Here is a 19,723-nt window from a genome sequence, read left to right on the forward strand (position 1 = left end):
CATTTATCTCGGGTGAAACTGCACTGGATTCGGAGATGAAGGAGGCCCTCCATGCCAGATTTTCACAAGAGCTCAGCAGCAGGTTTTCACGTGCTCAGCACCCACAATGGAGGCCAGCCTTTCCAAAAAGCCCAGCTCTCATTTAGGCAGAGCCAGATTTCCAGGAGTGCTCAGTACCCCGCAGCGCCCACTGGGCTGATTTTCATGGGCTCAGCACCCACAAGGGGGAGCAGACTTTCAAAAGAGCCCAGCACCTGAAGGGTTACCAATTTTAGAAGGGATCGTAAACCTTGGGCTTGAGGGTTTAAGCCAATCGTTGACATCAGAGACATTAAGCTGCATCCAAACCTGCTGTGCCTGCCGTGTCGGTGAAAGGCTCTGGCAGAGGGGAGGCAGTGGGGGAAAGCTTTGGCAGTGGGGAAGTGGCATAGACTTTCACCGCTGCCTCCTCCTGCCAGAATCTTTCCCCGCAGTCTTTTCTTGCAGCAGGGGAAGGCTCCGGCTGTTGGACACCGCTAAAAACAGACCAGAAGCTTGGGTGAGCAGAGAACCACGTAGGGTATGTTTTCCAGCAAACAGCCTTCAGGCATGTCCACTCACCTAAGCCTCCCCATCTAGACTCCCCCACTAGGGTGTGTATGCCGCACGCACCCAAAAGAAGCGTGTCATGCAGACATACCCTCAGAGAGGATAATGCAACAGCTGGACCTGGGGTTGATGGTTCCTGTGTTCCCATAATGCTGAGCTCTTTTGGAAATGGGTCCCTGCCTGTTTTCCGTGCCATCTGGAAGCCCGTGAATACTTCGGAAGCATTTTTTAACAAGCCAAAGAGGCACTTAAAATTTACTTGACAGAGAAAGAAACTTGCCGGAGCAGAGAGTGGCAGAGCGAGCGAGAGAGAATGACAATTACTTACGGGTAATAGGAATAGGAATAGTAGTTCCTCCTGGCAAGCGTGCAAACAAAGAGAACAGCAGAAATTGCATAAGCAGCTTTTCTCCAGAGTAATGAAGGGGGAGGTTTATTTGGAATCTCAGATGACAACAGGCCAAAGATTGCTCCATTCACCATGCAGTGGATGGGTGCTGAGGCAGGGAAGGCAAGAGAGAGGGGAGGGGGGACGACAGAAAGGAAGCGAGTTGCTGGAAATGAAAGGCAACACATCTGCATGCTCACAGCTGGCCTGAGGATATGCAAGAATCACCTTAGAATAAACCATTCTATTCAAGACAATAATGTGAAGGGCCCCCCCCAACACCCCTTCATCCCTCACCCCACCCAATGAGACCAGGCATCTTCAAAGGGTCACGGGCATGCTCTTCTTATCTTGTTCTCCTGGGAACCGGCTTGTAACAGGGCAGCGAGAACGGGTTCTTTTGGAAATCCACTCGCCCCCAGGGGAGCCGTTTCTCACCAGTTCCCGTCTCAAAAAGGACCTGTCCAATTGCACTGGCTTTTTCCTTCTTTGGTGGATGATTCTCCATCTCCCCCAACACACCCGTGTCTCCACACCTGTTGTGTTCTAGGAGTGGGGTGCAGGACAGACACAGAGCTCTGCTATAAAGAGCAGCGCGCGCACACACACTCCTGTTGTGTTGCAGGAGTGGCGGCAGTACATGCGCAAACACACTCTTTATAAGCCTGCTTATATAACCTTTTAAAACTATTTCTCTCTCACCATGATGCCTGTTCTCCAGCCTTCTGCTCCCTCTTTCGGCTCCGTTAGGAAGTGTACCAACAGGCCTGGCTCTTTCTGGCCAGTAGAGACCCCCCCACACACACCCCGGGAGATCCAAGAAAACAGCTGAGAGGTTGTGTGCGCCTTTAGTCATAAGAATTATTAATGGAGCATCCTGCTCGCTTCCCATTGGAGCACAGGGAAATCTCGGCTATTTTTAATGATGATTAAAGTGCATCACAAATGGCCTTTCCTTCCACACTCAATCACCAAAATATTTACTACAGACAACAAACGAGCTAGGTATTTTTCACCAAGCCATGCTGTTAGAGAAGGCAGCCCAGGGCAGAGTGACAATGACCAAATGGTTACAGTGCAACTACAAACCTGATTACCCCGCATGTGCCACGGCACCCCGATACATGACAATCATTAACATAAACGACAAGGGGAGGCAATTAAAACTACAGATGATCAAAATCAAACCAGTGGTTATCTGCAACGCTGATCATTGGCGAGTGCTGATGGGACTCAGATAAAATGTTAGAGAAATCCTAGGGGTGGAAAGAAGCCCAGTGCAGAGAACCCAGCCAACCCCAATGACCCCTATTAGCAATGACAGCGTGTGCTCTAAAATCCTCTGGAGATCACCTGTGCCGTAGAGTTCAGCCTAACCCCAGACCTGGCTACAGCTGCACGGGAACCAGATTTTCTGTTCCGTGGAAAAATGTGCAACGTTGAAACATAATTCCTTCGGAATCGAAAGGAAAAGCCAGAACTGCAAAATTTCCTGCAAAATGGAATCTTTGGAGGGGAGTGGGGAAATGGGAAGAATCAGAACAGAATTTTTCAAAAAACGCAGGGCAGCCAGGGAACGAGGGAGCCGGCCACTCAGGGATCTGGGGAACCAGGGAGCTCACCTGCCCACCACACAAGCAGCCAGAGAGCCAACAAGCTAAGCCAGGGAGCTGGCCAGCCTGCTGAAAAATTTGACTGATTCAACACGTTCCTGTGGAATCAGCATTTCCCTGAGGCAAACCATTCTGCAGAAATTTTTTGGACCAGCTCTAGCATCCAAACAGCTTTGAATTTCAAGCAGTCAGGCCAGGATCTGAAGTCTGTGGCTCAGATCCATCTTTAACTCAGCAGGGTTGATTTCGAGGTGTAGAAGCAAATCAGTTTTCCAGTTCCCCCTGTTAAATACTCTGCCCTGCTCCACTTTCCTGGGTACTTGCTTGGCTGGCAAGGGTCAGAGGGAGAGTTTAAAATTCTGCTCAGAGCCTCAAGAACCCATTCCCAAGGGCCAGATTCTGATCTCCATTATGCTGACGAAATCCAGAGTAACCCCACTGAAGTCAATGAGGTTACTCCAGATTTACACTGGTGTCGTTGAGCTCTGACCCTTAGCGGCTAATAAGAACAAGACTTTGATGGAAAATATGGGTCTAGATCCTCAGCTGGTGTAAATCAGCATAGCTCCTTTTAAGTCAATGGAGCTCTGTGGATTTACATCAGCTGAGGTTTTGGCCCATGGTCTTTTCCTCCTGGCTGTTAACATACTTGCCTTAAATTCCTGTTTCAGAATCCTGGGAGGGGAAGGAGTTTAATTGGTCCCCTTCATTCTCCGGCATGACAGGTCTGCTTTTTACTGATCCCTCCAGCTAGCTGTGCCTCCAGCCCCTTTCAGTGAAAGGGAGCCATTCAGAGCACGGCACTCCAGCAAACAATTGGGGGAGCAGTAGCTGCTCTCTGAATGCCCCCGGCGGCAGGTGTCCTGGAAAGCCCCTGCCTCCCCCCTGGGAGGGAACCTCACCCTACTTAGCTTCCAGAGTAAATGCACTCAGCCAATGCCACAGTGAAATCCATGCGGCTGGTGGCTATTTCCAAGGCTTCTCTCTCTGGCTGAGGTGTACCTCTCGACCAGTTAGGGAAGCATCTCTCTTCCCAGAATCCTGGGCCAGGATGCAGGTGATGCCGATTTGCTGGACCAAACAGTCAGCAAGCTGCAGAGACTCCTGGCCTTCCCCCTTTCCACCAGACCTTAGCTACAGCCCTCATCCTGAGTTTACAATGTGTGTGGACGCAAGGGGTGGTAGAGGCATTGCATGCTTGGCATGTCCTAACCAAGAGCAGGCTGCAACAATTTTCATTTCCCTAGTGCAGGCTTTTTGGCAGGAAGTTCAGTGCAAGGATGTGCTTTGAGACGCAGGAAATGCATCCTGAGAACAGCAAAAGGCCAACAGAGTTGCCAGGTAAGTTTTACTGATTCCAGAATGCTTCAGGTCCAGCCCGCTAGGGGCAGACACTCCTCTGCAGAAGAGCCTCAGCACAAATTCCTGCTGGAGCTGCAGTGCTGGTAAAACCTCACCAAGGCGAGACATTCTGCCTCCTGAGATGCCTTCAGCTCAACAGGGAGCCGCTGGCCTTGTCAGCGTGTGTGGTTTGATCGAAGCCATGAGGGCTGGGCCTGCTTCTTAGCAACTTACTTACTTCATTTACTCCCTGGCTCATAGACCATGGAGATCATTGGCCGCTTGCACAATTTGCCCCCACCTTTTTCTGGCAAGGGCATGTTGTTCCCACTGATGGTCATTCATAATAAGAGCTCTTAGTTCTTGCTCAGTATTATCCCTCCATCTTCTCCTTGGTTGGGCACGAGGTTGGATGCCATAAGGACGCCCTTCTAAGAGATCCTTGGCTGGTCTGTCTCCTGTCAGCGTAACCCCACGCTCTGCCCACTGGAGTCATCGGGGTTTCACTACGATTTGCTATCCTTGGTTCTCCATAGGCCTCTCGTAGCTCCCTTCTCCACAGGTCACTCTCCCTTGCTGGCCCCAAAATCTCGACACTTTATTTTTGAAGCGTTTCGCTGTCTTTTTTCCATCTTAGTAAGTCCCCAGTTGGACATCTGCCTAAATCAACAGGCCTTATAATGATCGGGGCATCAGAAGCTTGGGGTCTCCCAGTAGCTCAAGAGACTCTGGAGAGAAAAGTATCAGGGACTCCTACTCTGTATCCTTTGACAACCTCACTAGGACACACTGGCACCCTCCATGCAGCATGATCAGGGTGAAGGTAACAAGTGCAACATCAGTGGTCGCCCAACATGCTCGTTCCAGGAGCCGTCTTCCTTACCAGAGCTGGATCCCAATGAATTGATTCAGGTCCAAAGGCAGGCCATGGTGACACGCTATATCAGTAGGGATGGTGAGAGAAGGGACAGCACTGCAGCACTGGACAGACCGTGTGACCGACGGTACAGGACGGCTATAGTGCCAAGTCGGCAGGTGGCATCCCCAGCCTCATGAGTGGAGTTAGAAGCTGCTTTGAGACAGTGTCGCCTAGTGGCTAAAGCCCTGGACTGGGACTCAGGAGACATGGCTTCTAGTCTCAGCTCTGCCACATACTTGCTGGGTGCCCTTGGGCAAGTCTCTTTATTGCTCTGTGCCTTGGTTTCCCCAGCCATGGCTAATGCTACTTGCCTCTTTTGTAAAGCATTTGAGCCCTGCAGATGAAGAGTGCTCTGTAAGAGCTAGGGATTGGCATGACCTTTTGTGACAAGCTGATTGTCTAGTTGAGAGATGAGCTCAACAAAATCTTTGGGGGGCTGTTTTTGGTTGGTAATTTTCAGTAAATTTTGGCATTAATAATAACTTCCCCTCCCAAAAAACATCTCCATGTAAAACTCATCAGATGCCTTGAAAGCCTCCTGCACAGAAACTCACAAGCTGCAATTCCTGTGTCTCACTCCACATCCCTGGACAGAGCTCCTGCTGAACAGAGCCACAAAAGGGGCAGACCTCATGGAGAGACACCTGAAATCCCAGTCAAGCTGCTGACTTCCTGCTTGATAGGAATCGCCAGACTGATCAGACCAGGTGGCCCAGCGTCTCACCTCAGACAGTGGCCAGGACCAGCTGTTTCAGAAGAAGGGGCAAGAAGTCTCCTTCTTAGTGGGCAATTATGGAATAGCCTGCTCAGTGGAGAAGTTTCTTCCTGACCCGATAGTCAAGGTTGGTTTATGCCCTGAAGCAGGTGGGTTATAGCCCCTCCAGACATTTGTATGCTGTAGTTTTCATTATGTCTGAGTGTTAATTATTCTTTTCACATGGAATGGACTTAACTCCTTATTTACTCTGGTGTAACCGAGATCAGAATGTGGCCCGATGGGATGATACCATCCTTTTACCGATGCATTACTATTTCCTCCTAGTCACCCCCCACCTCCCCCAAAAAATTGCTGCCTTGCAGAAGTAGTATGTGGCTTGTAGGGCTGAATGATCTGATGCAGGGAGATGCTGGGAGCTTTCCTGCTAGGAGCAGGCAGGGCCCAGGCCCTAAGAGGATACTGAACATGGCTGGGATGAGGTTACAAGCTAACAGGGCACAAAGCACCAGAGCCCTCCTCGCTTCCCTCTTGTTCGTGAATACGTCTCTGATGCTCTCTCCTGGCTCTCAGCTGGCCATGCGGCTGAGGAAAGAAACCCTGCTGTCGAAGGGTGGAAGCGATGCCCTGTCGGGGCTCATGGGATAAAACCACCCCTTTCGTTTATTTCTTTTTCTTCCTTCTGCTTATCTGCTCTTAAACAGAGACAGAAGCTGGAGATGGGAGACGAATCCGCAGCCTGGCACGCTAGGAGAAAAAACCAACTGAGTCAAGGGAAGGGCGGGGGAGGACGACCAACGTCAGGCAAGAAGAGGTCCAATTTCTCTTGGAGAGATATCAGTGAAAGCACAGAGCTCTGGCTGGATAAAGCAGCAGGGAGAAAAATATCCATGAGAATGGCTGTGAGGGCCCTTTGAATACCAAGCAGGGTGTAGTGGAGCCAGGCCGCAGAGCAGATGCATTGCCTTTGTGTCTACAGCCTGCATCTCCCTCTGGGGCTTCCGGCTGGAACGTGAAAACGGGGAGACAGAAAGTGGGGAAGGCCAGGCCAAGGAAAGCCAGATTCCGGGGCAGCAGGGCAGCTCGTTGTTGCTCCGGCACCTTTGGTCCCGTTGGCAATAGAGAGTGAATGTGGCTTTCCAAATGGTCTGGCTGACTGTGGCCCAGGGGAACAGGCTCCACTGCACCACCAGGACTTGAGTCAGCATCTCCCCGGAGGCTGGATCCTGCCAGGGGCTGGGCCACTAGAGCCGACCACGCTCAGCACCTCCAGGAATTGCTCCCCACTCTCCAGGATCGGGCCTGTAGCTTTTCAGATGGTAACCTCTATGTGCCTGCCTGCACAGCACCCAGCACACTGGGTCCGTGGCCTTAATAACAGGCCTGGTGTGTGAAAGCATCGACCTAGCAGGATGCCAACGCGGGCCAGTGTGGACGCACACAACGGCTGGGAACAGCAGAGGGTGATCCGGAGCTCACTCACAAGATGTGCCCCTCAGGAGCCCGGGCACAGACCAGCAGGGGTTCCTGGACAGGTCAGGAGGGAAGTGCGGAAGCAGAGCTGGGGGTGGGGGGTGAGGTCTGGAATAGCAGGGAGCCAGGCATTGGCAGAGCTGCGTGGGGAGCCCAGAACTAGAACAACGGCTGTTGCAGGCCATTGACTGGCAGAGCTACGGGAAGTGGAACGAGCCCTGCTCCATCCAGACTAACAGCCTGGCTCTGCCACAGAACGGCTGAGAGGCTGTACAGGGTCTGTGACCCCAAACTGTCCTCTGTCCCCATCTCTGCTCCCCCACCCCCCCGGTAATCTGACTTCTTAGAGACTGGCTGCTTTTATTAGCAAGCTATCAAAAGGGTGGGGGATCCTGCAAGGGGGGAGCCCTTTGCCTAGCACGCCCCTTCTAGGGGGCGTACGGCTTTTGGGGTCTGACGGAGATTTCACCGGCCAGGAGCAGGGGCCTGAGATTTGTAACCCAAGCTGGTGCTTCTGATCCCCAGTCACACATCGTCCAGGACCAAACCTCTGACATGAAATCGCCCCCACCCTGCCTTCCCGTTAACAGAGCTCTGTGCCCTCGACGTGCTGTGACTGACGGACAGCGCAACCCAGGGCCAGGGAGCGGGAGGGAGGGACTCAGCTGTCAGTCGGGGGCAGAGCACCTGGCAGAACGACTCCCGCGCCGTAGCCCCTTAGTACTTATCACCGAACGCTCCCCCGGCCTGCCTCCTGCCTGACACCCCGTGCAGGGAGGGCCCTGCATCCTGCTGCCAGCCAACGCTGGGCGCCGGCCTCTGCCGTGGCTCAGGAAACAGAGAAAGGCTCGGCCCAAGAACAGCAATGGCCAAGCAGAGAGCTCGGCGGCCTGTTCTAGCCAAGCGAGACTCCTCTGAGGGGAACTCGACCTCGGCCAAACCACCATGCAGGGACGCCACTAAAGGGACACTACCAAGCTGGCTTTATAATAAAGCCTGATGATCCTAGGCCATCCCACCGGAGCCAAACCACCGACGCGCCCTGGGCTGGGCTTGGAACCTCATGGGGACTCACACCTGTGACTGAGTTCATGGCGAGGGTTCAGCTTGGGCGGGGGAGTCCCTGTCTGGACTCCTGAGAGAGGCAGGGCAGAGCTGTGACATGCAGATCTGAACTGGACCTCAGTCCTCGGCTCCGCAACAAACTCCTTGTGTGGCCAAAGCAAGTAGCTTCGCTGCCCTGTGCCTCCATTTCCCCATCTGCAAAATGGGGATAATTTAGTGATCCTAACAGCTACGTCCCTGCTCCGCAGGGAGGCTGTGAGGGTAGATTCTGTAATGCCTCAGGGTGCTCAGAAACTACAGGGATTGTAAGGAGGCAGACAGGCACCTAAGCAGATAGACAGGTAAAGATTCAGGGCTGTTTGGGTCTGGGGTTCTGTTAATTAACTGACATAGGACCCACCAGCCACACCCGAATACCCCTAACGGCCAAAGCTCACTGGAAACCGTGTGGACTCTTTGAAGAAGGCAGGGCTGGCTGAGCCGCGGGGAATGCTGCCACGGCACTTCGGACGGCAGCGTTCGCTGGCACGCTCTGGCTGGCTTCTCAGTAGGCACGAAGCCCATTCCTTGCGAGCCAAGCGCGGCTGTGGGCTTGTTCCAGCGGAGCTGCAGCAGAGTCACTGCCAACTCCAGTGGCTCAATGGGATGTGGGGAAATGTCCCTTTGTCTGCCAAGCCCTGCAGGACTGCAAAGACAGCGACAGCCACCCAGAGGTGCAGAGATAATGGGATTGCTGAGGGGGGCAGGGGAAATCCTCAGACACCTCCTTTGCCCCCTCCCCATTTAGTGTCAGGATGGGATCAGGCCCCAGATCCTTCCCAGCATAGGTTAAATGCAGCTCCCTCCAGAGCCCACACACGCTGCCCTGAGTGGGGAGAAGGTCACCCCAGGGGCCCTCCCAGCACCTGCTGGCTCTGGGAGAGGGGGATACGCTCACAACCCAGGCTTGGGTTCCAAGCAGCTCAGGCCCAGTGCACTTGCACGAGGCCGGAGAACAGCACCAGCGATGGCTGTGAGCCTGGCTCGTCCCCAGAGTCAGATGCATTTGGAGATTCAGGTCCGAGGGGCCAGCCTGGCCCATGATAAACCTGAGTCCAGGCCACACGAAGTTCAGAGCCCAACCCGAATCCCCGGGAGCTTTGGGTTTTGTTTTCGTTGGAGGCATTTTTAGGTGCTCTCAAACTTTAGTGGATTCTTCTGCGTGCCCTTCCCTGCCAGGCAGGTCAGCATCAGTATCCCCAGCCTACAGGTGGGGAAACTGAGGCACAAAGCGGCACTACGACCTGCCCCAGGGCCATGGTCTGGGAACAGAACCCAAATCTCTGGGCATCCAGTCTTGTGTCTGCCCTGTATGCCCATCTCCCTCTCTGGGCTCTGTTGTAAGTTTCTCTCTCCTTATAACAGCTGGCGGCTTTACCTGAATTATTATATTGGGGGGGGGCTATTCTTATCCAATTAACAAAGTGCCTCATTTGGAGGCTGTTCATGGATTTGTTCCATGGGATCTGCCTGATACACTGTGTGTCACACCACTCGCTTCCAGCACCATCTCCGGGGGCGTATCCTGGCGAGGGTGGGAAGGAGAATTTCAATCAGTAATGAAAGGGACATATTCCAGTTCCTTCTGTAGAGCACCGTGCATCCCAGGCTTGGGCCTGGCCGTTTGGGACTCATCCCACAAGTCCCCTGCCTGGGAGTTCAACTCTCTTACCAAGTCTCACAGGGTCTGTCTATTGTGCAGTCACGCGGTGTGATTGCAACTCATGTAGACATCCCAACCTCCGGTTCCAGAGCAGTGAAGCCACATCAGCATGGCTTGCCTGCCCGAACCCTGGGTAATTACTCACGAGGCTGCTGCAGCTTCACGGATGCAGGACCAGAGCTAGCTAGATGAAAGCTCGCTCGGGGATGTCTCCGTGAGCTGCATTCACACCCTGGGAATGCAGCGCAGACATCCCCCGAGATTCGATGCAGTCACTTTGTCACACTATAAAGAACGAGAGACAGGGACAGAGAGCGCGATTTCATGGGCTGATTTGCAAAATTCAAAATCAATTTCTATTTTTAAAAAAAGCCAGCAGACGCTGAGAAGTGATTAAACCTCTGCATCGCTGAGTGGCAGTCTGAGAAACAAAACCGAGTTGGCACTGGAATGAAACTGTCCACCGGATTTTCTCTTACTGTGCCTTTTTTCTTAGATTGATACGCCCAGGGTGTGTGTGTGTGTGCATGTGTTAGACACCTCCACATCAGAAAGATATTGGCAAGATGAAGGCAGTTCAGAGAACAGCATCAAAAACGGCCCGGGGACTAGAGTGAGAAGGGAAAAGAGGAACCTGGTAGCTTGGCTAAGTACTAAGAAGTGGCTTGAAAACTGTCCCCCTGAAGGGCAAATGCCCAAGGAACAAGAGGAAACAAGCAGAGGGTAAAACTCCGAGTAACGAGAAGAAATCAAGCAAAGGATAATTAGGGACAGTGTCAAGAGAAAGTTAGTGAGCTCCCACAGGGTGGGATAGACACTGAAGGGAAGTGGTGGAAGCACCATTGCCTGGATCACTGGAGACAAGACGGGACAAAGCCTTGGAGAACATAGTGAGGGGAGTAGAACCAGCCACTGGCACTGGTCTAGATCAGACTCCGTGGGTTCCTCCACCTCTGATCGTTTGGATTCCATGTGATAAAAGTTCCGTCTACACTGCAGTCAGAGGGGTGGGGACAGCATGTGTAGACACACCCGAGCTAGCTCGGATCTAGCTAGCCCCAATAACAGCAGCAGTGAAACCACGGCAGCACGGGCTGTCCAAACCCACCCAGAATCCAGGGGACATACCCGAGAGCCTGCCCTGATGCTGAGGCTTCACTGCCGTTGTTATTGGCACTAGCTAGAGCAAAGCTGGCTCGGGTGCGTCTACACGGGCTGCAGTCACACCTCTGATGGCGGCATCGACAGACCCTTATGCACAAGAAGCCCCGTGCTCAGGTTGCGAGGCTCCATTTAGGCACCTAAAACAGCACTTAGCCCCCAAGTTTGAAAATGTGACACTCCAGACTCCATGACTTTGCTCTCCCAAACCACCAACTCCATGGACCGTGCCCGGCTCGGCACGTCTGTGTTCTCCAGTTACGCGCCGGTCTCTTTCCTACCAAAGCAGATCGAGGCCAAGACCTCAGGCTGCAGGAGACTCTGAATACAGAGATTCTGCCCTGCCCTGCCCTGCCCCTGTCCAATGCACCAAGGGGCCACCGGCCCGCTCCAGCGGCTGTGCAGAAGATGCTGTGGTTGGGTTAGTGACCCTGCATGGGCTGGGAGTCCCCCTTCACTGAGGCCCTCCTGCCCCTGCTGCTGGCTCCAGAACACAAGGCCCTGTTTTCCCCTCCCGCATTAGGGACACCTGAGCGCTGGCAGTGAACTGATGCCCCCAGGGTAGGTGACCGAAGGCTGTCGGGCTATCACAGCGTCTCCGTTCACCTTCCACCTCACAAGCACACAGAAGTGCTAGCTGCAGGGCGGGTGCCATTGGGTGCCTGCCGTCTGGGCGTGCAGGTGGACACTGCTGATAGGCGCTGGGAAACCCACTGGCTCTGGGGAGAGCAAGCTCTTTATGGCTCTGAGCAGCCCCTTGGTGCTAAAGGGGCTCTCTCTCCGCCTTGGCCTTAAAGAAGATCAAGGCTAAAGGATTCTGATGGAGACTAACCATTGATGTGGTTGCTGCGTCTGCCAGCTGTCTGACATCCCTGTTCCACGCATGCTAATGCCCCTTCCCTTTCTGTATAATTATTTACAAAGAGCAGGATGTGCACATAAACCCATCCGCTTCCCAACTGCTCCGGAAAGTGAGCAAACTCCTTCCCCTCACCTCCCCGCCCGCGGGCTTGAGGGCCCTTCGCGCAGCGATCAGCACCTACCACCCCCACCACAGTCTGGCTCTTGCTCGGAGTGAATGAAAATTCCGCCCGCCGAAGGACCCTGCTGGGAGCAGCAGCTGCTCCCTTGCGGCTCCTTGACAAGCAGCAGCCAGAGCAGAGTGAAAACGCCACTCCCAAGGCCAAGCGGAAACCCCTCCCTGGGTGAAGCTCCAGAGCGGGGTCCTTTTCACGCCGCTGATTTCTTGTCTGGCTAAGAAAAGGTCAGGAACTCTTGCTGCTGGGAATTACACTGCTCTAGCCAAGGACATGTGGGAACATGCTAGATGTGGCCCCACAGGCACGTGCTCTCCCTCATTACAAGTCAGGTTGGTTAGGAATCTCCTAGCATCCCTCTGTCATCCTGCCTGTTTGCCCTGGGGTGGGAGCTCATGGAATTCTAACTCTTTATGATACAGACAAATCGCCAAGTGGGAGATCTGACACAAACACTGTCCTTCACTCCTCCACTGCCCTTCCTTGCAATCCCTTTCCCCCCGGGGATGGTGGTTCGGGGGTGAGGAAGGCTGCCAGAGCCCCAAGCCTCCTCCAACACCCGCTCACGCAGAACAGATCAGATACCACAGAGCCTAGTGCAGTACGAATCCCAGCAGAGGTGACATCCCGATACAAACTCGGGGCCTCGGCTTCCTCCGTTCCCCTTCCTGCCCCATGGCGCCCACGGGGCCTTGGCCTCTCAGCCGAGACCTCTGGCTGCCTGGAACCACTATCTGCAATGTCTCGCTGGGCTACGGCTCAGCACCTGTGCGTCCCAGTGAAGACGGGGGACCTCAGCCCTGTCATCGGGGAGCGATGTTACGAGATCGTGACCTCTCGATATGGCTTTACAGTCAACGTGGCATCTTCTTTATAGCCGAGTCCCAACCTTTTGGAGAGACCACGGGGTAGGGCCAGCTGAGAACTTTGGGGTGACAGAGATGGGGACCCTGACTTGCCCTCTGTGCGCTTTGCAAAGCCAGCAATGAGGAACGACATTAATAATCCACCCCCAGTAAACAGACTCCCCGTCCCTTCCTCTAACCACAGTACAACGCTGCCTCGCTGTGAGCAGGGGAATGGTTTTCCCCACTCTCAGGATGTGTCTACACTGCAATCAGAGGCCTGGCTGCAGCATGTGTGGACATATGGGGGCTGGCTTTGATCTAGTGCCAATAACAACAGCGGCAAAGCGACATCAGGACGAGCTAGCTGCCTGAATATATACCCCGGGGCCTGGGCTGCTGAGGCTTCACTACTAGCGTTACTGGTGCTAGCTAGACCAAAGCTAGCTCGAGTCGCTCTCAGAGAGCGTTCCTGTGGGCAGCGGCTCGTCATGGACCCTGCAGCCCAGACTGGGGGCGGGGAAGGAGGTCGGTGTCTATCACTGTCTGTTTCATGTATATTGCATTAGTTAGCGGCCTCCTCTGCCCTTTATGGAACATTGCCTCCTGGGCAAAGGAGCCGTTAGCAGCAGGCTTTCTGCCGCTGGGGGACGGATGCGGGGACAGGGCACAGATCAGCCCTGTCGTGGCAGAGCATGCTGGAGAGAAGCAGCTAACGTGGGGCATTGGGGGGGCAGGCGCTCCAGTGTGCTGGGTTATTGCTGCCACGCCAGCTACTAATGGAACGACTTTGCTGGTTCTCAGGTCTCATCCCACGGGCCAGGCTTAGCCATCCAGAAACCTAAGGGGAGCGGCGAAAGGGTGGAGAGAAAAGGGATTGCCTGAAGTGGCAGCAAAGAGGGGGACCAACTCCCAGCATTTCCCGTCCCCTGGGGGAAGCGGATCCTGCCCTGGGCAGGGTGCAATGGGGCTGCACAGCACGCTCAGGGCACAGGCGCCGGCACTAGGCTCTCGCTCCTTTCTGGCTGGACGTCGCTCTCACGGGTTTATTTGGTGTCACCATCTGGTTTTTTCAATGCGCAGGGCAGACAATGGGGAATCAGACCCCCCAAGACTGTCGAATACCCCCTAGGCACCTAGGTTAGCCTCTGACACAGTCACAAAACACCCTGCCACTGGCCCGCTCAGCCCACTCCCCCGAGCCTCTACAACCCTGCCCGGCCTCCTTGAAGGAAGCAGTGCTTTTATGCTGCCCAAGCCCGTGAAATCTTACCCAGCACGTCTCTGCGACTGCTTAAATCCGAGCCTTGTGGGACACACTGACCCAATCTGCTCAGGAGAGGATCAAAACTGGGCAGCGGGGGAGGGGGCTGCAGGCCGGGAGAGAGGTGAATGGGCAGATCTGGGGGTGAGCGGCTGGAGTGGGAGGCAGGCTGGCCAGAGGAGAGGTGCACCAGGTAGCTGCAGTGGGGCACAACTGCAGGAGCAGGGGGCAGCGGGTCAGGACCGAGGGGCATAGCAGAGCTGGGGGTGAGAGCAGAAGGGGATTTGCAGAGGAGGCTGAGCCCAGTTGCAGGAGTGGATTTCGGTCCCCTCTGCCTGATGCGGCTGTTGCTGGTCTCTCACTGCCTCAGTGCTGACGTTCACCCAGGAAAGGGAGAGGAGCCGTGCTGGGGGGGAGTGGAAGGGCCCCGGGGGCGAGGGAGCTGCCAGCTGCGGCGCCAGCCCGGGGATGAGGAGACAGCGATTTCCTTACCCTTTCCGGATGACGACAATGATCGCTCCAAGGAGGATAATCAAGACAACCAGCCCCCCGGCACAAATGCCCAGGATCAGGCCCATCTCCTCCGAGCGCTGGGACACCTCCAGGGGACGCTTGCTCTCTTTGCAGGCAGCTGGAGGGGGGAAAAGCGCAGAGGAGAGGGTCAGAAATCAGCTCCCACCTACTCTCTTGACAACTGGTTTTGGCAGATCCCTCCTCCCCCCACGCAAAAACTCCGCCACGTGCACACAGACAGCATGTGCAGACATACGCAACACACCTCTCCCCCCCCACGCACAGCCAAAAGCTCTCCCACACACACGCATATACAACACAACCTCACCCACACGCAAAAACTCTCCCCGTGCAGATTTTATGTGCAAATGTACACGTGTGTGCACATACACACACACAAAACCTCTCACATACGCACACACACAGAACGGCTGCTGCCTACGGCTTGGGACCTGGGAGCCAGAGGGGGCGGGCTGAGCACCTTTTGTAGCCAATAACGGAGCAGAAGGAATCTGGAGCCTGCCCCATCTCGCCAGCGCTGTCCTACACAAGGCACATCGAGCAGCCCGTCCTCCCCCATTATTCGGAGCGGAGCTCTGCACGGACGCCTCATTGCCAGAGAAGGAAACGTGCTCGTGACAGCGGACGCCTGTTTAATGTTCTAGCAAACAAGCTGATCTAACCCCACGTTGTTTGATGTTCCGATCCAAACAAACCATCAAGGAAGTAACCCCAACAAACTATCAAATAGCCGATTATTGTCAGAGAGACGCTACTGCCCCTCCTCTCTTCGCCCCGCTAAGCCCATCACTGTCCCCACAAATTAATTCATTGCCCGCAATCATGCAGCTGTTGTGTTAATTTTGTAGAACTGCTCTGTCTCCTCTGTGGATCGATCACAGAGCCGGGGCACTCAGAGTCTTTGCTTCTTGGGCAGAGTCGGCTCACTGGGATTGGTCAGCTGAATCACATGGCATTGTTCCTGTTCCCAGATGGCTGAACATGGAAGAACTTTGGGTGCAAAGTCCCAGGCATGCAGCTTTAAGGTTTGTGTTCTGCAAATGCTCCTGTGCATCTCTGGAGTTTGTTCTCAATGAGTGTCTGTGCTGGGAAAGCTCCGGTGCTTGGACATTAACTGAAAGCAAATGTGGACATGGCCAAACTCCTGGCACTTAAATCCCAGGGGGAGGGGCATCTTAGCGATACCTAAACTAGATAAGATCAAATAAATGGATTGGGTGGATGGGTCAAGTGGATGGATTATTTAGGAGCATAGATTGGGTGGAGGAGTTTGGTGAATAGATAAGGTGCACAGGTTGGGTGGAGGAATCAGGTGATCAGACAGATGAACTGGGCAGATGACTTGGTTGGATGGATGAAGTGGATGGATTAGATGGATGGGTTGCATGGTAGGATTAGGTCGATGGTTTGGATAGATGAGTTGGATGGATGGATTAGACAGATTTGGTTTGGATAGATGAGTTGGGTGGATGGGATGGATAGATGGGTTGGATGGATGGTTGGGTAGATGGGTTGCGTGGATGGGCTGGATAGATGGGTCAGGTGGATGGGTTGGGTGGATGGCTGGATAGGCGGGTTGGGTAGATGGGCTGGATAGGCGGGTCGGGTTATTGGTTGCATAGATGGGTCAGGTGGATGGGTTGGGTGGATGGGCTGGATAGGTGGGTTGGGTGAATGGGCTGGATAGGCGGGTCGGGTGGATGGGCTGGATAGGCGGGTCGGGTTATTGGTTGGGTAGATGGGTCAGGTGGATGGGTTGATTGGATGGGCTGTATAGGCGGGTTAGGTGGATGGGCTGTATAGAAGGGTCGGGTTATTGGTTGGGTAGATGGGTCAGGTGAATGGGTTGGGTGAATGGGCTGGATAGGCGGGTTGAGTGGATGGGCAGGATAGGCAGGTTGGGTGGATGGGCTGGAGAGGCAGGTTGGGTGGATGGGCTGGATAGATGGGTTGGGTGGATGGGCTGGACAGGCGGGTCGGGTTATTGGTTGCGTAGATGAGTCAGGTGGATGGGCTGGGTGGATGGGCTGGACAGGCGGGTTGGGTGGATGGGCTGGATAAAAGGGTCGGGTTATTGGTTGGGTAGATGGGTCAGGTGGATGGCTTGGGTGGACGGGCTGGACAGGCGGGTTGGGTCAACGGGCTGGACAGGCGGGTTGGGTGGATGGGCTGGATAGGCGGGTTGGGTTATTGGTTGGGTAGATGGATCAGGTGGATGGGTTGGGTGGATGGGCTGGATAGGCAGGTCGGGTTATTGGTTGCGTAGATGAGTCAGGTGGATGGGTTGGGTGGACGGGCTGGACAGGCGGGTTGGGTGGACGGGCTGGACAGGCGGGTTGGGTGGACGGGCTGGACAGGCGGGTCGGATTATTGGTTGGGTAGATGGGTCAGGTGGATGGGTTGGGTGGATGGGCTGGACAGGCGGGCTGGGTGAATGGGCTGGACAGGCGGGCTGGGTGGACGGGCTGGACAGGTGGGTCGGGTTATTGGTTGGGTAGATGGGTCAGGTGGATGGGTTGGGTGGATGGGCTGGACAGGCGGGCTGGGTGAACGGGCTGGACAGGCGGGTTGGGTGGATGGGCTGGATAGGCGGGTCGGGTTATTGGTTGGGTAGATGGGTCAGGTGGATGGGTTGGGTGGATGGGCTGGATAGGCAGGTCGGGTTATTGGTTGCGTAGATGAGTCAGGTGGATGGGTTGGGTGGACGGGCTGGACAGGCGGGTTGGGTGGACGGGCTGGATAGGCAGGTCGGGTTATTGGTTGGGTAGATGGGTCAGGTGGATGGGTTGGGTGGATGGGCTGGACAGGCGGGCTGGGTGAATGGGCTGGACAGGCAGGCTGAATGAGTTGCTAAGGTGTATGAGTCAGACGGAGGGATCGGTCGAGGGATCAGGTATCTGCAGAAGGTTTTTCTGCAGCATTCGCCCATCTTCCCATCCCCCGTTGTCCCTGACATGGAGGCATTCCCTGCATTTTGGCTATTGGCAGCTCCCATCACTTCATTTGAACTTTCCTCTCTCAGCCTATAACTCCTGGAAGTTTTTTCTCTCCAGACCCCCTTGTCTGGACAGACCCAGTGGCACTTCAGCCACTGCAGCCTCCTCTGACGTAGCTCTCACACCACATGGAGAGTGCGAGGCAGGGCCGGGATGCTCCCTGCTGCCTTTTCCCAGTGATGCTGGGGGTGTAACCTCCATGATGCATCACTCTCTGGCTCGGCCCAGGGGTGCTTTGCTTCTGCTCTGCGGAGGACTCCTGGCCGCACTCTCCTCCCTCCCCCTCGCTTAGTGTGGTTTAAAAGGAGGCTATCAACGTTACCAGGCCAACAAACTGGCCCTGCCAGGATCATGGGCAGAGCCGGGGTACATGCACGTAAGGCCCCCTTCGTGCCCTTCCTGCGGGGGGCCCATCAGTGCCGGCACTTCAGAGCCCTGGTCCAGGAAGCACTGCTCTGTGCAGCTCATGGCGAATTTCGCCCCCTTCCCACGCTTGCACCAAGCGGCATTCTTAAGCCATGAGAAGGATGCGAATGTGGAGAGCGGGGGCGCCCCTGCACGATGAGCCCATGGAGCAGCAATAAGCACCAGACGGCCACGTCTTGCTCTCCCGGGGAGCGCTCGCCTCCAGACGCCTCTTCCAGCTGAATCAATGTCAGGCCTGCGTGCGACCCCCCCCTTTCCCCCCCACCACAGCCCACTCCAGTGCTGTCACCCGGGACGGTTTGCCTGCTGTGCATCTAATGAGGGTTTAACGCCTGCCTCTTATCGGGATGATTGCATTTTCATTGCACTTCCATGGCTCCCGCCGCGCCTTGGCAGGGGCAGAGGGTGCCGTACAAACACAGTTATAAGGATGAGGAGGATTATTAATAAACCGTTATGAAGCAGGCAGCCAAAGTGGAGGCAGGGGAATAGCGCCCCGCCCCTGGATACGGTTATAAGTCAGCCTGTAAATCGAGTCTCATTGAGAACACTACCTGAGAGCGCTGCTCACGGAGACTGAATACAGGACTAAGCACAACGTGGGAACGGGGTGTCACTGCTGAGACTAATAACCCATCGCTGCTAATCCCCAATCCCGGGCACTGTACTGTAGCCATCTCAGTTCCAGGAGCTGCCAGGATCAATGCCCAGGCAGTACGTCCCTCTCTGAGCCCGGGAGCTGCCTGTCCCCTGTCCCAGGCAGAACACCCCTCCTGAGCCCGGGGCCCAGGCCAGGTGCCCACCCTCCCTCCTGAGCCTGCTGCTGCTCTGCCTGTGTCCCAGGCAGTATGTCCCTCTCTGAGCCTGCTGCCTGGGATCATGCCCCAGCAGTACAGTACTCTCTGACCCCCCCCCCCAGGGATGCCAGCCAGGCAGTACACCCCTCTCTCTGACCCAGGGCTGCCAGGATCAATGCCCAGGCAGTACACCCCTCCTGAGCCTGGGAGCTGCCTGTCCCCTGTCCCAGGCAGAACACCCCTCTCTGAGCCCGGGAGCTGCCTGTCCCCTGTCCCAGGCAGAACACCCCTCCTGAGCCTGGGAGCTGCCAGGATCAATGCCCAGGCAGTACACCCCTCTCTGACCCCAGGAGCTGCCAGGATCAATGCCCAGGCAGTACACCCCTCTCTGACCCCAGGAGCTGCCAGGATCAATGCCCAGGCAGTACACCCCTCCTGAGCCTGGGAGCTGCCTGTCCCTGTCCCAGGCAGTACGTCCCTCTCTAAGCTCAGGAGCTGCCAGGATCAATGCCCAGGCAGTATGTCCCTCTCTGAGCCCGGGAGCTGCCCAACCCCAATACTAGGCAAGGGTACGTTCCCTGATCTCAGGAGCTGCTCCAATCCCAGCTACTAACCCCTCCCCCTTCAGACCCTCAACCCCACGCACTAAACCTCTCCCCGATCCCAGCCGAGGCTGCAAACCCGGCCTCCCTCGGGCATCTCCCTCCCTGAGCCCAGGGGCTGAGCGCTCATGCGGGGTACCTCCTTTGCAGAGGCAGTGGCAGCGATGGGCACCACTGGTGGCTCCGCCGCAGGGAGAACGGAGCGGGTAGGTTTTGTTCTCAGTGCCCCGGTGTTTATTCAGCAGAAAAAGAGGAGG

General features: G+C 55.3%; 1 protein-coding gene across 7 annotated transcripts in view; it reads right to left on the minus strand.

The window, feature by feature from the left end:
* The window catches only part of PTPRU (protein tyrosine phosphatase receptor type U), a 327,477-nt gene that overhangs the window by 63,662 nt on the left and 244,092 nt on the right, over positions 1-19,723 (minus strand). For all 7 annotated transcript variants that reach the window (XM_039511303.1, XM_039511302.1, XM_039511300.1 and 4 more), the window contains one exon: positions 14,604-14,742. In XM_039511303.1, coding sequence (XP_039367237.1) covers positions 14,604-14,742 — 139 coding nt within the window. The remainder of the gene's footprint in view (positions 1-14,603; positions 14,743-19,723) is intronic.

The sequence above is a fragment of the Mauremys reevesii genome, linkage group 23, assembly GCF_016161935.1.
Source record: "Mauremys reevesii isolate NIE-2019 linkage group 23, ASM1616193v1, whole genome shotgun sequence".
NCBI classification, from domain to species: Eukaryota; Metazoa; Chordata; order Testudines; family Geoemydidae; genus Mauremys; species Mauremys reevesii.